The 16,343-nt window shown below is 39.4% G+C and overlaps 2 protein-coding genes across 3 annotated transcripts; both read right to left on the minus strand.

Moving 5' to 3' along the window:
- Nucleotides 1-3,274: 3,274 nt before the first annotated feature.
- Nucleotides 3,275-8,071, minus strand: LOC145489733 (ATP-sensitive inward rectifier potassium channel 11-like). The gene is made up of 2 exons (XM_081468766.1): nt 7,398-8,071; nt 3,275-5,600 (listed from the first exon to the last, which is right to left on the minus strand). Exons 1-2 carry the CDS (start codon nt 7,842-7,844, stop codon nt 4,851-4,853), a joined length of 1,197 nt encoding a protein of 398 aa, XP_081324892.1. The 5' UTR covers nt 7,845-8,071; the 3' UTR covers nt 3,275-4,850.
- Nucleotides 8,072-8,218: 147 nt separating this feature from the next.
- LOC145489732 (ATP-sensitive inward rectifier potassium channel 8-like) lies at nt 8,219-12,488 on the minus strand. Of its 2 annotated transcripts, XM_081468765.1 has the most exons (2): nt 11,890-12,488; nt 8,219-11,552 (listed from the first exon to the last, which is right to left on the minus strand). In XM_081468765.1, exon 2 carries the CDS (start codon nt 11,443-11,445, stop codon nt 10,162-10,164), a length of 1,284 nt encoding a protein of 427 aa, XP_081324891.1. In that variant the 5' UTR covers nt 11,446-11,552; nt 11,890-12,488; the 3' UTR covers nt 8,219-10,161. The 2 variants fall into 2 exon arrangements, with proteins under 2 accessions (XP_081324891.1, XP_081324890.1); XM_081468764.1 differs by lacking the exon at nt 11,890-12,488 and having other exon boundaries at nt 8,224-11,881.
- Between the last annotated feature and the right edge of the window lie 3,855 nt (nt 12,489-16,343).

The raw sequence follows: 16,343 nt of genomic DNA on the forward strand, positions 1-16,343 counted from the left end.
ATTTTGAGTTACATTAGCCAGATTAAGCCTTGATTGATCACGTTCGTTTAACGTTCTCTCTGCCATCAAATACTACACGTCGCAGCGAAAGGGTAGTTCAAATTCGTTGGCAACGTCTGCCGTCTACGAATGCCTCCGAGCGAAAACAACTTTCGATTCCTCGCCGCCTAAAGCATCACAATTTTCAATGTTTTTCCACCAGATATCATTGTCTCCGCAACATTTAGATTTAAGGTCAATCAAGTAGCGAGATCCCCGAGAACTAGAAGCTATGGAAAGAGAAATACTGTTATAATTACTTGGTTTGGAGCGGGAAAGCCCCGTGTATCAACTTGCCATGTTCAAGGACGCTATTGATGACGATGGCCTTTAAGTGTTCAAAGCCTTAAGCTATACTGAAGAAGAAGATGCAACGATTGCCGTGTTTTTTGGGGGAGATGAAAAGGTATTGCATCGGCGAAGTAACGTAAAGGAGAATGTTTCAGTTGAAAGGAAACACTTTTTACCGAAACGCTCGACAAATCGCTGAATTAAAAAGAACCTTGGCAAAGAGCTGCAATTTATATGATTTTTTACGGTTTTACTCGATACTCTCATCTGCGTTCGATTGGTCTTGGGATAAAACATGAGCAAAGCACAAAGCAGCCACTTAGGATGGTAGACCCCACGTTAAACAAGTGTATCGATCTTCCAGCATCCGAGATGCAAATATAGGGATCTTAACAATGACGACGGCGACACCGAGGACAACGCCTTGTACTCAAAATTGAATTTTCCAGGATGCCCATGGCTCTAAAACCTCGCTCAGTCTAAATATGTAATGACAGCGTTCAATTCTAAATGGAAAAACGAAAAATTAACAGTTCAACTCATCGTGCGCGTTCGCGGTCATTTTGCGTTGTTGTTTTGCAGAGGACTGACGGCTATGAGATGTACAAAGGTTTACTGAACACACTTGTACAGCTTTTGTTTTGCTCATTAAACCTTTTGTTTGGTGGTGCTCATTGGCGTCGTGGTTTGCTCTAGACTCCGTCCACACTACGCCGGAGGAATTTAAAAACGCATACAGCTTTATTTCTACGGTTAGGCCTACGGTCCAGAGTAATCCGTCACGACTGAAAACCAGGCTTTTCGAAAACGCTCTTCAAACCGGAGGAATTTGAAAACGCCGGCTTTGAGTTTTCGTGTGGATGGAAAACATTTAATTTGAAAACGGACCTTTTCGAACACGATAGGATCAGGAGAACCACGTGATTCCCTGGCCGAGATTTTCTCAAAGAAAAATATAAGACGACTGGTGATTGTTGCGTTTTTAAATTGCTCCGGTGTAGTGTTGACGGCCGGGCTTAAGCTTCCTAAGCTCCAAATGAAGTCAATAATCAGACGGAGGAGGTCCCGCGCAAAGGAGAAATGTACCATAAATAAACACCGTTAACAAAATAAATATTTAGGAGTAGAATTCCAGTTATCAGTTCATGTGGAACCAAGCGGGCTATTCTCCTGATACATACTACTTCCGCGACGGTCGCTACATGTAACATGCAACGTTCGTTAGATTTAGAACACTTAAGATTACAGAAAATGGACATCGGAGGATGTGCTCTAGTGGCGGTTATAACTTATTTCTTCTGAAATCTTTGGAGATCAGGTGCTTTTCCTTTGTCTACTTATCGCGCTCCGCTATTTTGCACTTTAGTCGATCATGTTTTCAATTCGTTAAAAATGTCTTTTGCAAACGAGAATTCATCATTAATTGCATCTTTGGCTAGTCGACTCAACTACTTAGACACGAAGGATTAATTCGAGTGGTATATGGGGATTTTAAAGATTTGATTTGTCTGATCTTCACGTAATGAAGATCAAAGACATTTATTGTTGTAATGCGCTTTTGATCACCTGGTATGTTAAAAAGCGCACTATAAATCAATAATAATAATAATAATAATAATAATAATAATAATTATTATTATTATTATTATTATCATTATCATTACTCGAGTTTACGGAAGATGGCGAAATCTCAGAAAATTCAGCCCATAAAATGTTTTCATTCAAGGTGGGTGACATCATAGTGAAGTGGTATTCTTCAACTCTTCTTCAACTTGGTCTGATGCACTGCCAAAAATGATCGGTCGACAAAATGGACAAAAATAACACTGAAGCTCATAGTCCTTGAGCAAAGTTTAACTATTTTCAATTGACTTATTGCTATAATTTGTATCACAATTGTTTGGGCCTATAGTACCATGAGATCCATCCATGAAGATCAAAGACATCGGAGGTCAAGAAAAGGAAAAAGACCAGGAAATGGTGTCACGTCTGCCACGATTTGATGATCTTTTTTAAGACTCAATTTACTATTTACTTTGAATGAATGCTATCCTTCTAGTTCAAAGAACGTTCACTTATCACGGAAATCTAATTGGTAAATCACGCATCACGTGCTTGTAAAATAGCAAATCACGTTATGATGTCCTAATTTGGTCTCAATCATGCATCACACTGCTAATTTTGGGCGATCACGCATCACGCAAAAACCCTTTGCCACCTTCTTTTAAGTAGAAATGTTACATGTAAGGCGAGTCCAAAAGCTTCGTACAGGCTTGCGATGACGATTCAAGAGAGGCCTCTCACCCTCCGGGGGGGTTTACTCCCAGAAAAAATGGGTGGGGGTGTGCAGCCCGCTTCCTAAAAGTCTTACCGTACTTATGGCCAAAATCTGCAAGCTTCCCTACCTTAATTAATTGACCTGACAAAAAATTGGAATCCCTCTTTATGACCGTTGCGGCTGCCACGGTTGCACTTAACATAGTTTATGGTGGACTTTTGTTGATGGTCTTATTGATAAAGATGAAAATGTAGCTTCTTCCAAAATACATACCCAATTTAAGATGAGAGTCCAAAAACCATACCCTATTTACAACCAAAATGGCCAAAATCGATTCCCTATTTATGACCAAAACAGCTGAAAAACCATACCCTTTGGGGCCACAAATACCTATATTAAGCCCAAATAATGGAGTAATTCCCCCCCCCCCCCCCCCGGGCTTCTCACAAGTAGTTAACTATCAATAATCTGTACGTGTCTTTACAGCTTTTACAAAGTATCATTCATACATAGTAAGATAAATCTGTATTCACAATCATTTTCCGACTGTAAACAATCATTAGGCGCCATGGCTGTTAATACTACCACTGTGTACATTATTTGAATTTCACACCCATCTAGAGGCAAATTTGGAAAAATTGTTTTAAAATGTTTGTAACAAGTGTTCAGGGGTTTCAAATGTAATGTTCCAGAAAAAAATGACTTTGTCATCAACTTCATCATATTTAGTATGCCAATAAATTGAGACACTATGGCACAGGGGTAGCTTTCCACCATGGCACACTAAGTGTTCTTTTGAGCATTCTTGTTCCCAGAGCCCCCGTTTTTTGTCAACATTTTAAAAGGAGTAGCACTGGAGACAAGAATGCCTTCTAAGATGGGACGGAGGTGGGGCCAACTTTTAATGGGATACCAGAGTTACGATAGCCCAAAACTGCTTATATGTAGCAACTTCCTACAGAAGCTAGCTAGCAGCTGACTGTTTGTGTTTTACACAAGTTGGTTTCAGCTACAGCCAAGGCCTACTCCTTCTCAAGAACATGACCTTCACCTCTCTCTTCCTTGGCACAAGGAGATTCAACTTATGATACCCGTCACATTTCCTTTTATTATTTTATATTATTTGATTTATTTTAAATTTTCTTTGAACCAGTGAAAAGCCATTTTCAATCAAAGACCATGTACACAGTTAATTATATAAGCATGATCTAAATGGGTATCATTCATTGCAACTGTGTTGAACTCCGGGTGCAAAAGTTTTGCAACGATCTGTTAAATGTCAAATGATTGTTGATGAGTCATATGATGTTTATTGTTTATCAATCATATTTGCTAAAAGCAATCAATCTTATTACAGTTAAGAGTTGTGCAAATTATGTACTACACCTCTGTTTACAAAGAATATATTACCTCATCTAAGTGGAATTCACTGTGCATTTATAGAATTAAAATCATATGTGTATAAAAGTATCTTTACAGTTACTGTAATATATCGCAATGAGGTAGTTAGTTATTTTAAAATATTTAAACTGTTTAAAAATTGAAAAAATAAAATAATAATAAAAAAATTCAACTTGAAACAATTTAAAAATTAAGTTCATTAAATATTGCTAAGGATAACAAGTTGTCCTCTTTGTCAAAGCAAAGTATGTGATTTAATAAATATTATAAAAATTGACAATATTATTATATAAAATTTCTGGTGGTAAATTTACACCACTGTCTGATGCTAAAAGGATGAAAGATTAACTGGTATTAAAATGTTGAGCTTGCTAAGTTGTTCAAATCAAGTTTTAAACTGTTTATGTAAATGGCTTCCTTAGTTTATACAATTTTCTCCTGACCTTTACTTTACACTGCCATCTGATGCTAAAAGAATGAAAGATTAACTAGTATTGGAATGTTGAGCTTGCTTGTTCAAATCAGGTTTTAAACTGTTTATGTAAACACATGTAACTTCTTTTAATTAGTAAATACTTTGCAAATTGCTTTTGATGAGTGGTAGGCAACTCAAAACTCAGGCTTTTAGTCTAATTGTTCAATGTGACCAGCTCCCAGTTGTCAAATATACTGGTACACTTTTCTCCTGACTTTAGTTTCATGACTGAATCTACACAAACATGTGCACTATTTTTTAAACTTTATTTCATCAAGCCTCCACTCTCAATTTTGATATATAAGCTGTAAATCTTGTCAGCTGTGGAATACATGTCCTTGTAACTCTGATCTTATTATAAGTTATTTAATGCTGTGTCTCATAAAATTCTTTTGGAGAGCACAATGGCATCTCAACGTTACAGATCTCATTGAACTTTGAAAAATCCACAAAATATTTGCCATTCTCAAGAAACTTTCTGTCAATCACATCCACAAAGTCGTAACCCCATATGATCTCATCAGCAGTATAGGATGTCTTAGGCTGAGTGTTCATTCCTGTGTGTTCAACAATCCCATCCAAAACTACAACAACTTCATAGTCTGATTTTTTTAATTCATCAGGTGTGAGTCCATAGAATGGGCTATTTTCATCAATCACATGGATTATCACCATAGGTAGCAAAAGAAAGAGCTGATTTCTGAAGTCATTGTCAGGGTTCCGCCAATCGTAGCACACTTTGAGATCTTCCTGATAGAAAGGGACTTCCCTTCCTTCTGCGGTCGTCCACTTCCTGAAAAGCTGCATCCTGATGGATGCATCGACAATTTGACTCTTCCGAACATCTCCCACTCTAAACATCAGACACATTTTGCCATCTCTTGGTGCTATGACTGCATAATCTGAGAACATCACAGTCTTCATGCGTTCTCGAGGCTGAGACAACTTAGCAAAAGTCAAACCAAGCATGAATGCATCTAAAATTAATCCAACTAGAGATTGCACTTGCAATACGATTGCAGCTTCAGGACATTTGCTTGTTATTGATCTGCTTCCATAGCCAATTGTTTGCTCCGTTTCGATTGAAAAAAGAAAAGCAGATACCCAATCGTAAACCTAGAGAAAAAGATCATAAATATCATTATTACTACACCTATCATATGCATGCAGATTAAGCTGCAGTTTAGTTTAGTGTGACTGTAGTTGAACCTTACCCATAGTTTAATTTATCTATCATTGCTACCATTAGCTAGAAATAACTTATCCTAAAACCATTGGATTATGTGTACTAAAGGCATCAGTGGTTGTGAGTGGATCAATACCCTTGATCGATACCCTCTATCAACACTCGATCGATACTCCATCGAAACCTCAGTTGACACTTGATCGACACTTCATTGACATCTAGGTTGAGAATCAACTTATTTTTGTAGACATGCCATTGAGTGTTGATCAATACATATGAATGTCGGTTGACACTCTTTTGACTATCAACCAACTGTCAATCGCATGTTGATCGAGACGTTGATTGAGTGTTAGCTGAGTATCGATCAATATGTCCATCAGTTGTCGGTCGAGAGGTCGACTGAGGGTCGATCAAGAGTATCACTTGACACTCGACTGCAGATGCCCTTAGTACACATCATCCGAACCATTTAGAGTATTGGGCCAACAAAACCAATATATGATACAGTATACTACTTGATACTTTTGAATAAATTAACTTTCCCTTTCTCATCCAACCCAAACACACAGCGCAGCAGGGATCACTGTCGTGCGAAAAGCTTATGGAGGAGGCTGAAACTTTCCAACAATTTCTCCAGACACTTTTTATCAGTGTCCTTCCAGTGGCCCTTTTCCCCAAGCTCCCTTCTCATGTCATATATCACAGTCATATACTTTTAATTTTTAAAATTTTTTATCCCTAGTTCATTCATTGTAAATCATATTCATAAGTATAGTTAGAGCAGCTTTCCATCAGGACTTTTGACTTGCCTATTCTTTGTAACCTGCTTTGAGGTGGCTCACTACAGTTTTTCAGAGACTCTGTAGCACATGCTACAACTGCCTTCCAGATGTCAGTATTAGTTGCGCATGCAAAAATAACGGAAGTAACCTTAAGAAGAAACAAAAAAAACTTCAGCACTTGAATTGCGTTAAATCACTTTGGTACAAAAAGGGATAATTTCAAACTGCTTTGAAGCAAGTCTCTAAGCCTAGGACCAAAAAAATATGCCAAAAAAGGTTGATACACATGCGGTACAAGAGTTCTAATTTTCTCTAACCTGCTTTCTCATGTGCGATAGATGGCATCACATAAGCATGCACTTAGATAAAAGACATGTGCAGTTCAATTCCTGCGCAAGGTTGTAAAAACCAGTCTTTGATCCACGATTGCTCGAAAACCTATTGTAACACCCATGATGAAATTTTCACATTTGATTTGCAGGGCAGAATCGTGTTTTGAGCCAAAATTTTAAAAAAAATCTTTAAAACAGATTTTGAGCTATTTTTGAAATAGGCAAAATTTCACATTTTCTTAGCTCATGAAAAATGTGTTTAATTTACAGATTTTTTTTTTGTTTTCACTCTGCATAAATGTTTAATCAGACGGGTAGATTTTGAGAAAAACGTCATTAAACCTGCAAGTTCCCAGTCGTTCATTTTGGCTATTCATTGACAATTAAATTGTTCAAGTATCACATACAATGGTGGAAGACTTAGCAAACAGTAATTTAAGAAAGCAAAAACATTTTGGTACATTTTTCAAAAGGAAGAAGTTGGACTCCTACACTGTGGTTAGCCACCTTCAATAAATCATATATGTATGTAGGTACCAGTATGTAAGTATTACATTCAGATTATGAGCACACATATTAGAGGAATTGAAAGTAAGTTTTTCTTTTAATTTACCTCCGTAGCACAAACAGACGGTCCTCGCACCGCAATAAGAAGCCACCATATCAAACCAAACAGAATCCAGGACAGCACATACGAACCACAAAATATCAAGATCACCCATGGCCAGTGAAGATCAATCATTGTAGTGAATATATCAGCGAAGTACAGCTTCGTTTTCCTTGGTACATTCCTGGCTGACACTTTAAGAGATCCATTTTTACCGACCAAACGTTTCTTCCTGGAACGACTGCGAGAAGGTAATCGAGTGTGTTGATCGAAAGTTGGTGAAGAACATGGCGGATGAAGTGAAATTGGTGCTCGATTTCCTTGACGCTTCGATGATCGCATGCTTACCAGATTATCAGAAGAGAATGGTTCTATTCTAACGAACGATTCTTCTGCATCATTGGCATCACTTGTGTCGGCATGGCGATCAAAACTCCAGTTGTTAGATGCCATTTATCTGAGATGTTTGTGTGAGCTGTGACGGCTGTGACAGAAGAAGTCACGCTCTCTGAACTAGTACCCAATCTCAGACATTGAACTGGTCGCGTGGCTAAACCTGGGTGCCAGACGAAATTGCAGAGGCCTTGAAGTTAACATTTCGGATAAATCAAGGCTAAATGCTGTACAGTTGTCTCGTAGCTGTCTCGTATCGTCAATTTGACTAACATTTTGTGTGGTGAGGGATTTTTGTTTATTACTGATAGTCTGTCTGCACAATTTTTCGCAGTCACTCAGTACATTTTCAGGGATCCTAAATCCGGACTGAAAGCTAAGATGCAACCGTGGACAGCTGTTTCGAGCTGGTTGGATTTCGTCAGCACGGAGTAGCAGCAAAATATAGAGCAATCAGCACAAAGGCTAATTGTTTACTTAATTCTCATGGTCTGAATGACCTCAGATGAAACTGAAATCCATGTTTGTGCAAATGTCCTTCCCGTGTTAGCTCGTGTTCCCAGGCCTTAGCGCCCTGGTAGAACAACCCACCTACCACCTAGCCTTGATATATACAAGGAAAGAATTGTCCTTCCGTTTACTTCACTGCCCTGAGCACAATGAGAGCCTCCCAGAAGGCAGACATTGTCTTAGCTCGTCAAGCCAGCCAAGTAGAAAGTCAGTTGGAAAAACGAAAGAGGAGGGACTAGACAGCTCATTATTGTCTAGAAAGCGCTTTTTTTCTACATAAGAGTAGTAAAGTTCACAACTAATCAAATAAAAAAAAGTATTTCTCGACCTTCTTCAAAAATAACTTATTTATTTCAGGTCAAATTCCTGATCTTAAAATTATATTTCTGTGCACGTAAGAAAATAAATCACTCAAATTAGAAGTTCACTGAGAACCTTGTCGATGAAAAATGGTTTGCTGTTTGAATATCATTATTTACACTCATTACGTTATTTCTATGCGAGATAGGAATATTGCTAGGCTTGATTTATACCAGCCACTGTTTAGGAATGAAAGAAACCTGCATTCCTTCCCCGCAGTCTCTACTCGGGGAGGAAAGTGGGCCGAACTCGAGAGAGCGGCGGAAATCGAGCCTAGAATATTGCATGACGCAAAAATTCTACAAATTTTCTAAAAAGCCACCGAGTTTCATTTTCTCACTTGCCACTTACAATGGCTTCATTTAATTAACGCCTATTTAAACACACCTTCCAAGAAGACGTTTCTCCATCGTTGTGCAACCTCTACTGACTAAGATAACTTCTGTAAAGGTCGCCATGTTTAAGATTGAGCGCAAACGTTTTAGATCGCTACAAAAGTTAAAACAGGTCACTACGAATGACTTCAAACTAATTAATGATAGCTAGCAGTATCTAGCTAAAAAGCAATAATGTCAGTTATTTATTTTTACCTCGTCAAAGCTTGGATACGCGCGTGTGGATAGAATCAAGTTTAATTTTCGCTAGCGTGAATTTCCACGACAGCGGGACGCTTCCCAGAAAACGTGAGCAGGCTGTTAACTTTAACTCGTTTGCCCAGCATACAACTACGGCTAAAATAAAATTATCTGCCAAATTCTACTATTTTTCGTTTCAGCTGATAATCAACAACTTTTCTGATCACCACACAAAACATACTTGCGAGAACTTCCGTGTCATATCGTTTTATGATGTGTAAAAATTTTGCCTGTTTTAACGCTTATACAATGAAAAACTATCATAAACGACTTCGTGCTATGATCAGAGCTATTTAAACGATGAATTTATCAAGCTGGTGCAAGAAAAACAAAGGGTCAATTCTTAATCTGAAATTTGATGAAACAGAATTAACGATGGTATGGCGGATTATCGTGATACAAAAAGATTACCAATTTTTATTGCGCAAAATCGAAATTCGAAAATGATTATCTAATTCGAATCGAAACGCAAATTTACCACAAGAAGTATTTTGATCTTGATTGCCATGTAGATATTCGCACCTTGATAAGCCGTTTGAGTTGTTAATTGCTGTGCAAAACAAACACAAAAAGGTCAATCGGTTTACCGCCATGAAATTTCGATTAGCAGTCTTTGTGATTTAGTTCATGTGCGTATCAGTTCGAAAATGAAATCACTTCAGCTAGCTTGTGATTTAGCTTTTAAAAACTGAAATGAAATGGCGCTCTCGTTAATACCAAAATTACCAAACTGCTCACCCATATATAGTGCTTCATATTCCAAGCACTCATTTTACAAGGTCGCGAAAAAAATTTGCTCGCCGTGTCAAGCTATATATACACCTTATCATTCCAACACACCTTTCTTGTTTCTAATACCAACCTAACTTATGTTAAACATACGCAATTGTGTCTCCTCCGTTTGTTTCAAACCCAATATTTAATACTGTATCGGCAGGTCTTTGTTCTTCAGAGTCTGAATCGTCGTCGACCTCTTCTTGCATTCCAAGGCTCGGCAAAGAAGCTTCTGAATTCATTTTAAACAATTTTCCTTCGTAATAGTCCTTAGCGGAAACCCGGGGGGTGGAAACCGGGCGAGTGTCATCGAAAACTGAAAAATCTACCCTGTACCTGCCAGACCTCCACTTACTCTCGTCCGTAGTGCTCACAAACTCATGGCCCCACAGGATTTCATCTGCGATATAGGATGTTTTCGCTTGAACTAGCATACTTGTTGCTTCTACTGTCCCTTCTAGAACCACGACGATCTCGAAATCGCAATTACGCACGTCTTTCGGTCGCATTTCGTAGAGGGGGCTATTTTCGTCGATAACGTGAACTATGGTAAGTGGAAGAATCAGAAAGATTGTACTGTCTTCCAGCAAGTTCTCGTCACAGGTCCAGTCTATTCCGACGGGCAATTTCTGTTGATAAAACGGCAGTTCAATTCCTTCCCGAGTTTTTCTTTTACGAAAGAGGTACACTCGAACGACCGCTTCTAAAATCTGACTCTTTCTAACGTCACCCACTCGAAACATGAGGCACATTTTGCCGTCACGCACGGCCACAACAGCGTTGCGAGAAAACAGAATCGTTTCCGCTCGGTTACGTGGACGAGAAAGTTTGGCGAAAATCAAACCCAACATAAATGCACCGATAATGAACCCGATCAGCGATTGCACATTGAGTAAAACAACAGCTTCGGGGCAGTTAGGGGTGATTTGTCGACCACCGTAGCCAATAGTTGTTTGCGTCTCAAGAGAGAAGAGGAACGCACTTGTAAAGGAGTCAACATTATCGACACAAACGTTGCCTCCGCGAAAGTACGTAATAAGCCACCACAAAAATCCAAAACCCACCCAGCTCCCACAGTACATGGCAGTGTATACCAAAGTGATCCATCGCCATTTCGAGTCAATCATTGTTGTAAACAAATCAGAGATATACATGCCGTGTTTTTGTGGGACTTGTGATGCTACTACTTTCAAACCTCCCTGCTTTCCGACGAGACGGCGTTGCTTGCCGTGTTTCGTCGACAGGACTCGCTTCGTTCTATTCTTTTTACTCCTTGCCTGCCGTGGTTTGTTCCTTCGAGGATCACTTTTCCCATTTGGCTGTTGTATAGTCACTTCTTCCAGTTCGTACTTTTCGCTACCGTCTCCGCCGGAGTCGTTCATGTTTGAGCAATCCGTGGACGATGCTCTCGAGTCTGAAAAATCCTCTATTTCTATCTGTTCCGCCTCTCCCCTTTGCCAGTGACGTCTAACTTGGTTGCTAGCCCTGTCTGAGTAAGACGACATGTTTAATGATCGACCACTTGCAGTAACGAAACTCTAAAACTCTGCGTCAAACACTTCTGACTTCCCGTCGTAAAATATAAGCATGTGACAAGGGTCGCCAAGCTGTAGCCCTTGGCCCGCTGTCAGGAATTATTGGTCAATATTTAAGCCTACGTTAAAATGTAATTTTTAACAGATACACGTCAAAGTATGCAACACAATCTCAACTTATATTTCATCAAATCTCGACTGTGAAAATTCGAGACTAGGCGCGAAAAAGCTATCAAAAACCGCGGCAAAAACGTGAACAATCGAGCGTAAACCACAATTACCCTATCATACCTGACAAATTGGTTTCCTCGTTCTTAGAAGTGTACACAATATTTAATTTTGTTTATCGATATTCGCTGCAACGCCTGTTCATTGCTATGCTCTTTCGTTTATTGTGTTGGTGTACTTATTTTCCAGCTCTTGGGAATTTTACTGAATGCCGTGATCTATTTGCATTAGCCATGAATTTAGCATATATTTGCATGCCCCAAGGTGACTTTTTCACTTTCGGAAACAATATTCTGTCACGTACTTCATGAAAATAAACATTGCACACTACACGTGGAAGTGCGGTGCCATTTTTTTTTTCTCGCACACGCTATTGCGCTTTTGTAGGACTGACCTTTCTCAAAAGAGCTGTTTATTAGTACACTTTCTTCGATGCACTCACTTCCTTGAGTCACTGTGTAGGGTTATCCTACCTGTGAAATTTTACTTGTAAACCCGGGCCATCTTTTGCCCTTCAGCTAGGGTTAACCCGCTTGCTAGGGTCACCCTCCCTCCTTGTAAACAGGCTTTTAGTGGAAAAGTGAAAACGAAATCGTTGTAAGGTGTTGAATTGTCAGTTTTACTCTCTGTAACACTCCATGTCATGACATGCTGTTTCGACAATGGTTATTACGCAAACAGCGTAAAAGTGTACGCGACATTGGCGTTGTTTGATGGATCGAGGCTCACGGTCTTTTAGCAATTCAAAAAAAAAAAAAAATTATGACTTAGGTAATGCCCATGGTTAAATTCTCTTTTCCAAGGTATTTAGAGTGTTTGTGATGACTATATATAAAAAACAAGAACAAAAAAAAATGACTGAGGCATTCCTGTTACTAGCTACGGCTCTGGCTTCAATCAAGCAACAGAACTGCCACCATTATCCGTACTACGTTTTGACATTGTACTTAACGTGCGGTTACACTCAAAGGGTCTGATCTGGAAACAATCAGAAAGTTCACCCAGGTAGGCGGGTGAACCCTAGCTGGAGTGTTTACCAGGGAAAAAGTTAACCCACCTGCCAGGGTAATCCTAGCACGCAGATAGGGTAACTCGCCTACCTTTTCTTGAGAGTGAAACCATTACACTGACAATTTCTTGTTCTCAAAAGCATAAATGTGAGAGTGAACTGATGCTGATGGTGAACTCGAAAAGTTAATGAGTACGAACTCGGACGGTGTGAAGTCAATTGGGTGCGAAACCTGCGCAGTTTAGCTGTTTCGACAAGGCCGTTTTTGAACTTGAGGACTTACTAGTGAAACCCGAGTCTACTTATAGCTTTAGAAAATCCTTAAATTTTGAGGTGGATAGACCAAGAACAGAAGTGGGAAGATCTTCTTTTAAACATCGTGCTGCATTATCTTGGAATTTCCTTCCCGATGACATCAAGTCTTGCTCTAACCTTGATTCTTTCAAGAAAAAACTTAAGGCAAATAAGAGTCTCTTAAATTCTATCAGTTTCACTAAAGCGTCCTGCTGCGTTACTAACAAATCTCTGGACTTCAAATATTTTTGATTAATTAATTAATTTATTTTTACTGTACATTGTTATTAATTCATCTATTTTACCTATCATTATTTATTCAGCTATTGTAAATAAATTTTGGATCATGTATTATGTAGGATCTTATTGTAATTTACTATCTTAGATAGTGCAGGTCCACATCAGGACTTAACGTCTTGCCAATTGATCTGTAACCTGCTTTATCAAATAAATCATGTATGTATGTATGTATGTATGAACAAAACGACGCTTCAATGCCGATTGGCATTATGGGTAGTAATAGTTTAATGCTTTATTGAGGTTCAAGGTGTTTCAGTAAGAAGGATAGAGAAAGCATAAATACACGTGTTTGGGCTGTTTTCTTTTATTACGTTGAAACACCTTGAATTTTAATTAAGCAACAGTAAACCACCATTAGCCGTAATATTACCTTTCGACATTCTTCTTCCTCCAAGTTGCCCCACCTCCTTCATTGCTGATGATTCTTGTAGAGGCGAAGATTTATTGTTGCGTACTCCTATACGCTTTTGTCACGACAAACTTTCTCAATGTGGCTGTTTACGCCGTTATTTCCGCTAGCCCGACCTTTGTTACCATTCCCTTCTGATAGACGGAAACTGCAAAACCGTGGCAACATGAGATAAAACTGTGATAGCGCAAGCACAGTATGACTTTCAAATACGAGGGAAAATGGAATGATACCAAAAATCAAATATCTGATGCCTTCCTTGTTTTGTGATAATCTTGCTTTGATCTACGCAGTATTCTACTTTCAAATCAAACCAATGTAACTTGATTGCTATATCATAACCTTATTATATGTTCAAGATAATCGATGACCATAAATACTGTATGTATTCATGGTGATGCAAATAAAGCTAGTTGCTGTTGTTGTATGTTCTTTGACGCAAAAAAAAAAAAATGACTAGGAATAGGTCTAGGAACATTCATAAAAAGAAAACTAGAAACAAAGTAAACTCCCCGTTAGAGCTTACCTGTGAAAGAGTAAGAGAGAACCATCAATAACTGAGGACTGTATTTATCTATGTAAGAAACTACTTATGACTTTTAACAACGTAAACAGATCGATAAACAAAGGAATTACTGTTTAACATCATCGATTCTGCATTCGTCTCATTGTTTTGGAAAATGAAAACGCCATTGTTTTTTTTGGGAAGAAACAAACCTGAACAGATCATAAAAGAAAATCAAATTTGTACTAAACATGAATTTTTCTGTAGTTCGTATTGTGTGATCGTCCGGGTGAGGGTAGTTCTGAAAAGAACTGTTGTTGGTGACTGACGTTTCGACAACCTGAGCAGAAGTCATCTTCAATGTGAAGTGGGGAACCGGCCGGGGGTACTCTCAATAATGGCTAAAGCAGGGAGGCTCCGCTCAGTTGAAAGGGGTAGCTTTTTTCAGGTTTCAGATATATAAAAGAGGAGGAATTTCACAAGTTGAGGTATTTGAAAGGGTAGGGAAATCTATCATTTAGGTATTTAAAGAGGCCTTTAATTCAATTATCTCGAACAGACGCACCTTTTGGCTGTATCCGGTAATGTTTGAAGTTCTCCCGTAAAATTGTTCATTATTTCATTCCAAGGGTTTAGAAAAGGGATACAGTGTTGGTAAGTAGAAATGTGAACGGGGTACCTTTTCTGTCTAAATGGTATACAAAAGGGTAATGGGTTGGACATCGGGACGGGGCTTCCCCGTATCAAACTTCAGTTCTACTTCAGAACTACCCTCACCCGGACGATCACACTATGCGAACTACTGATAGTCCTGGGTTCAAACCATTTACTATGAATTGTTCTCTCAGCCGCTGGCCTGAACCAATATCGTCTCCTAACTTAGGTAAGACTATTCTGATAAGGTTCTGGTTCATGGATCTCGGACGTACGAAAATCCGAGAACCGTTCCAGAACTGAGTGAGCTTCAAGAACTTCAACATAATCTTCTGCAAAAGTAAAACAAACTTATGCAACGGAGGCCTTGGGGGAATTTAGTTCCATGGCTGAGCGGGAGGTTCCGAATAATAGGGGAGGGCTTTCCCGCGCCACAAATCTCTCTTAGTGTTTCTCTCGATATCAGCAATGCCTCTAGTCTGGACTTAAGTGGGGTAGCCTAATCAGTTAGCAAGCGGGATCGGGAGTCCAGATCGAGCGGTCTGGGTTCGAGCCCTCAGGGCCGGGGACATTGCGTTGTGTTTCTGAGCCTTTACAGCACCTTTGTCCACCCAGGGGTATAAATGGGTACCGGCAAATGCTGGGGGTAACCCTGTGATGGACCAGCATCCCATACAAGAGGGAGTAGAAATACTCCCGGTCGCTTCATGTTACAGTAACTGGGATAAGCTCAAGATGTATAGGCCACTGGCCTGACGCCGAAGTTTTTTGACTTAGTGGGTGAGTGTAGTGTTATATGCGCAACTGGCAATGAACGTACACGTTGCGTCTTGCTCACGAAGATTTTCCGAATCACACTGCATGCAGTAAAAACAGGCAGGTGAAATGAAACTACGACCGTTTACCAATGTGTTGACTGTTCGCCTCTAATAGACCAGATTCGTATTCTCGCTATTGGACCAGAGCTAGCTTGCAACTTTCCTAGTCCCTAGCTATAGGCCTCAATATTTTGCCGTGGCCAATCGTTTCGGGTCGTGTGGTCCGGGCCGTTCGTTTTCGGTTACGTCATCGAAATCAATTGACCGTGAAGGCCTGGGAGAAAGCCGTACAGGAACAAGGCAAGCTTGCGACAAAGGCTAGTGCGGGGAGTCTTTTCAAATGCAAATGACATTTACCTCTTTTTATTCCTCCGCATGAGCCTCCATTGCAAGCTTTCAGTAAAACTGATAATTCAACACCTTACCACAATTTTACTTTCCTCCGATCCCTTTTGAGCAAATTATAGACTAAACGTCTTGCCTCACGTGGTAATGGCTGTGAAAGGTTTCTCACATATATACCAAGGC

Source organism: Orbicella franksi, chromosome 6 (genome assembly GCF_964199315.1).
Source record: "Orbicella franksi chromosome 6, jaOrbFran1.1, whole genome shotgun sequence".
Lineage (NCBI taxonomy): Eukaryota > Metazoa > Cnidaria > Anthozoa > Scleractinia > Merulinidae > Orbicella > Orbicella franksi.

Bases quoted from the DNA above. Each gene is read 5' to 3' on its own strand.
- LOC145489733 (XM_081468766.1), bottom strand. From the start codon at position 7,844: ATGGCATCTAACAACTGGAGTTTTGATCGCCATGCCGACACAAGTGAT. The intron at 5,601-7,397 runs GTAAATTAAAAG...CTTTTTCTCTAG, and splicing joins CGTCTGTTTGTGCTACGGAG to GTTTACGATTGGGTATCTGC.
- LOC145489732 (XM_081468764.1), bottom strand. From the start codon at position 11,568: ATGTCGTCTTACTCAGACAGGGCTAGCAACCAAGTTAGACGTCACTGG.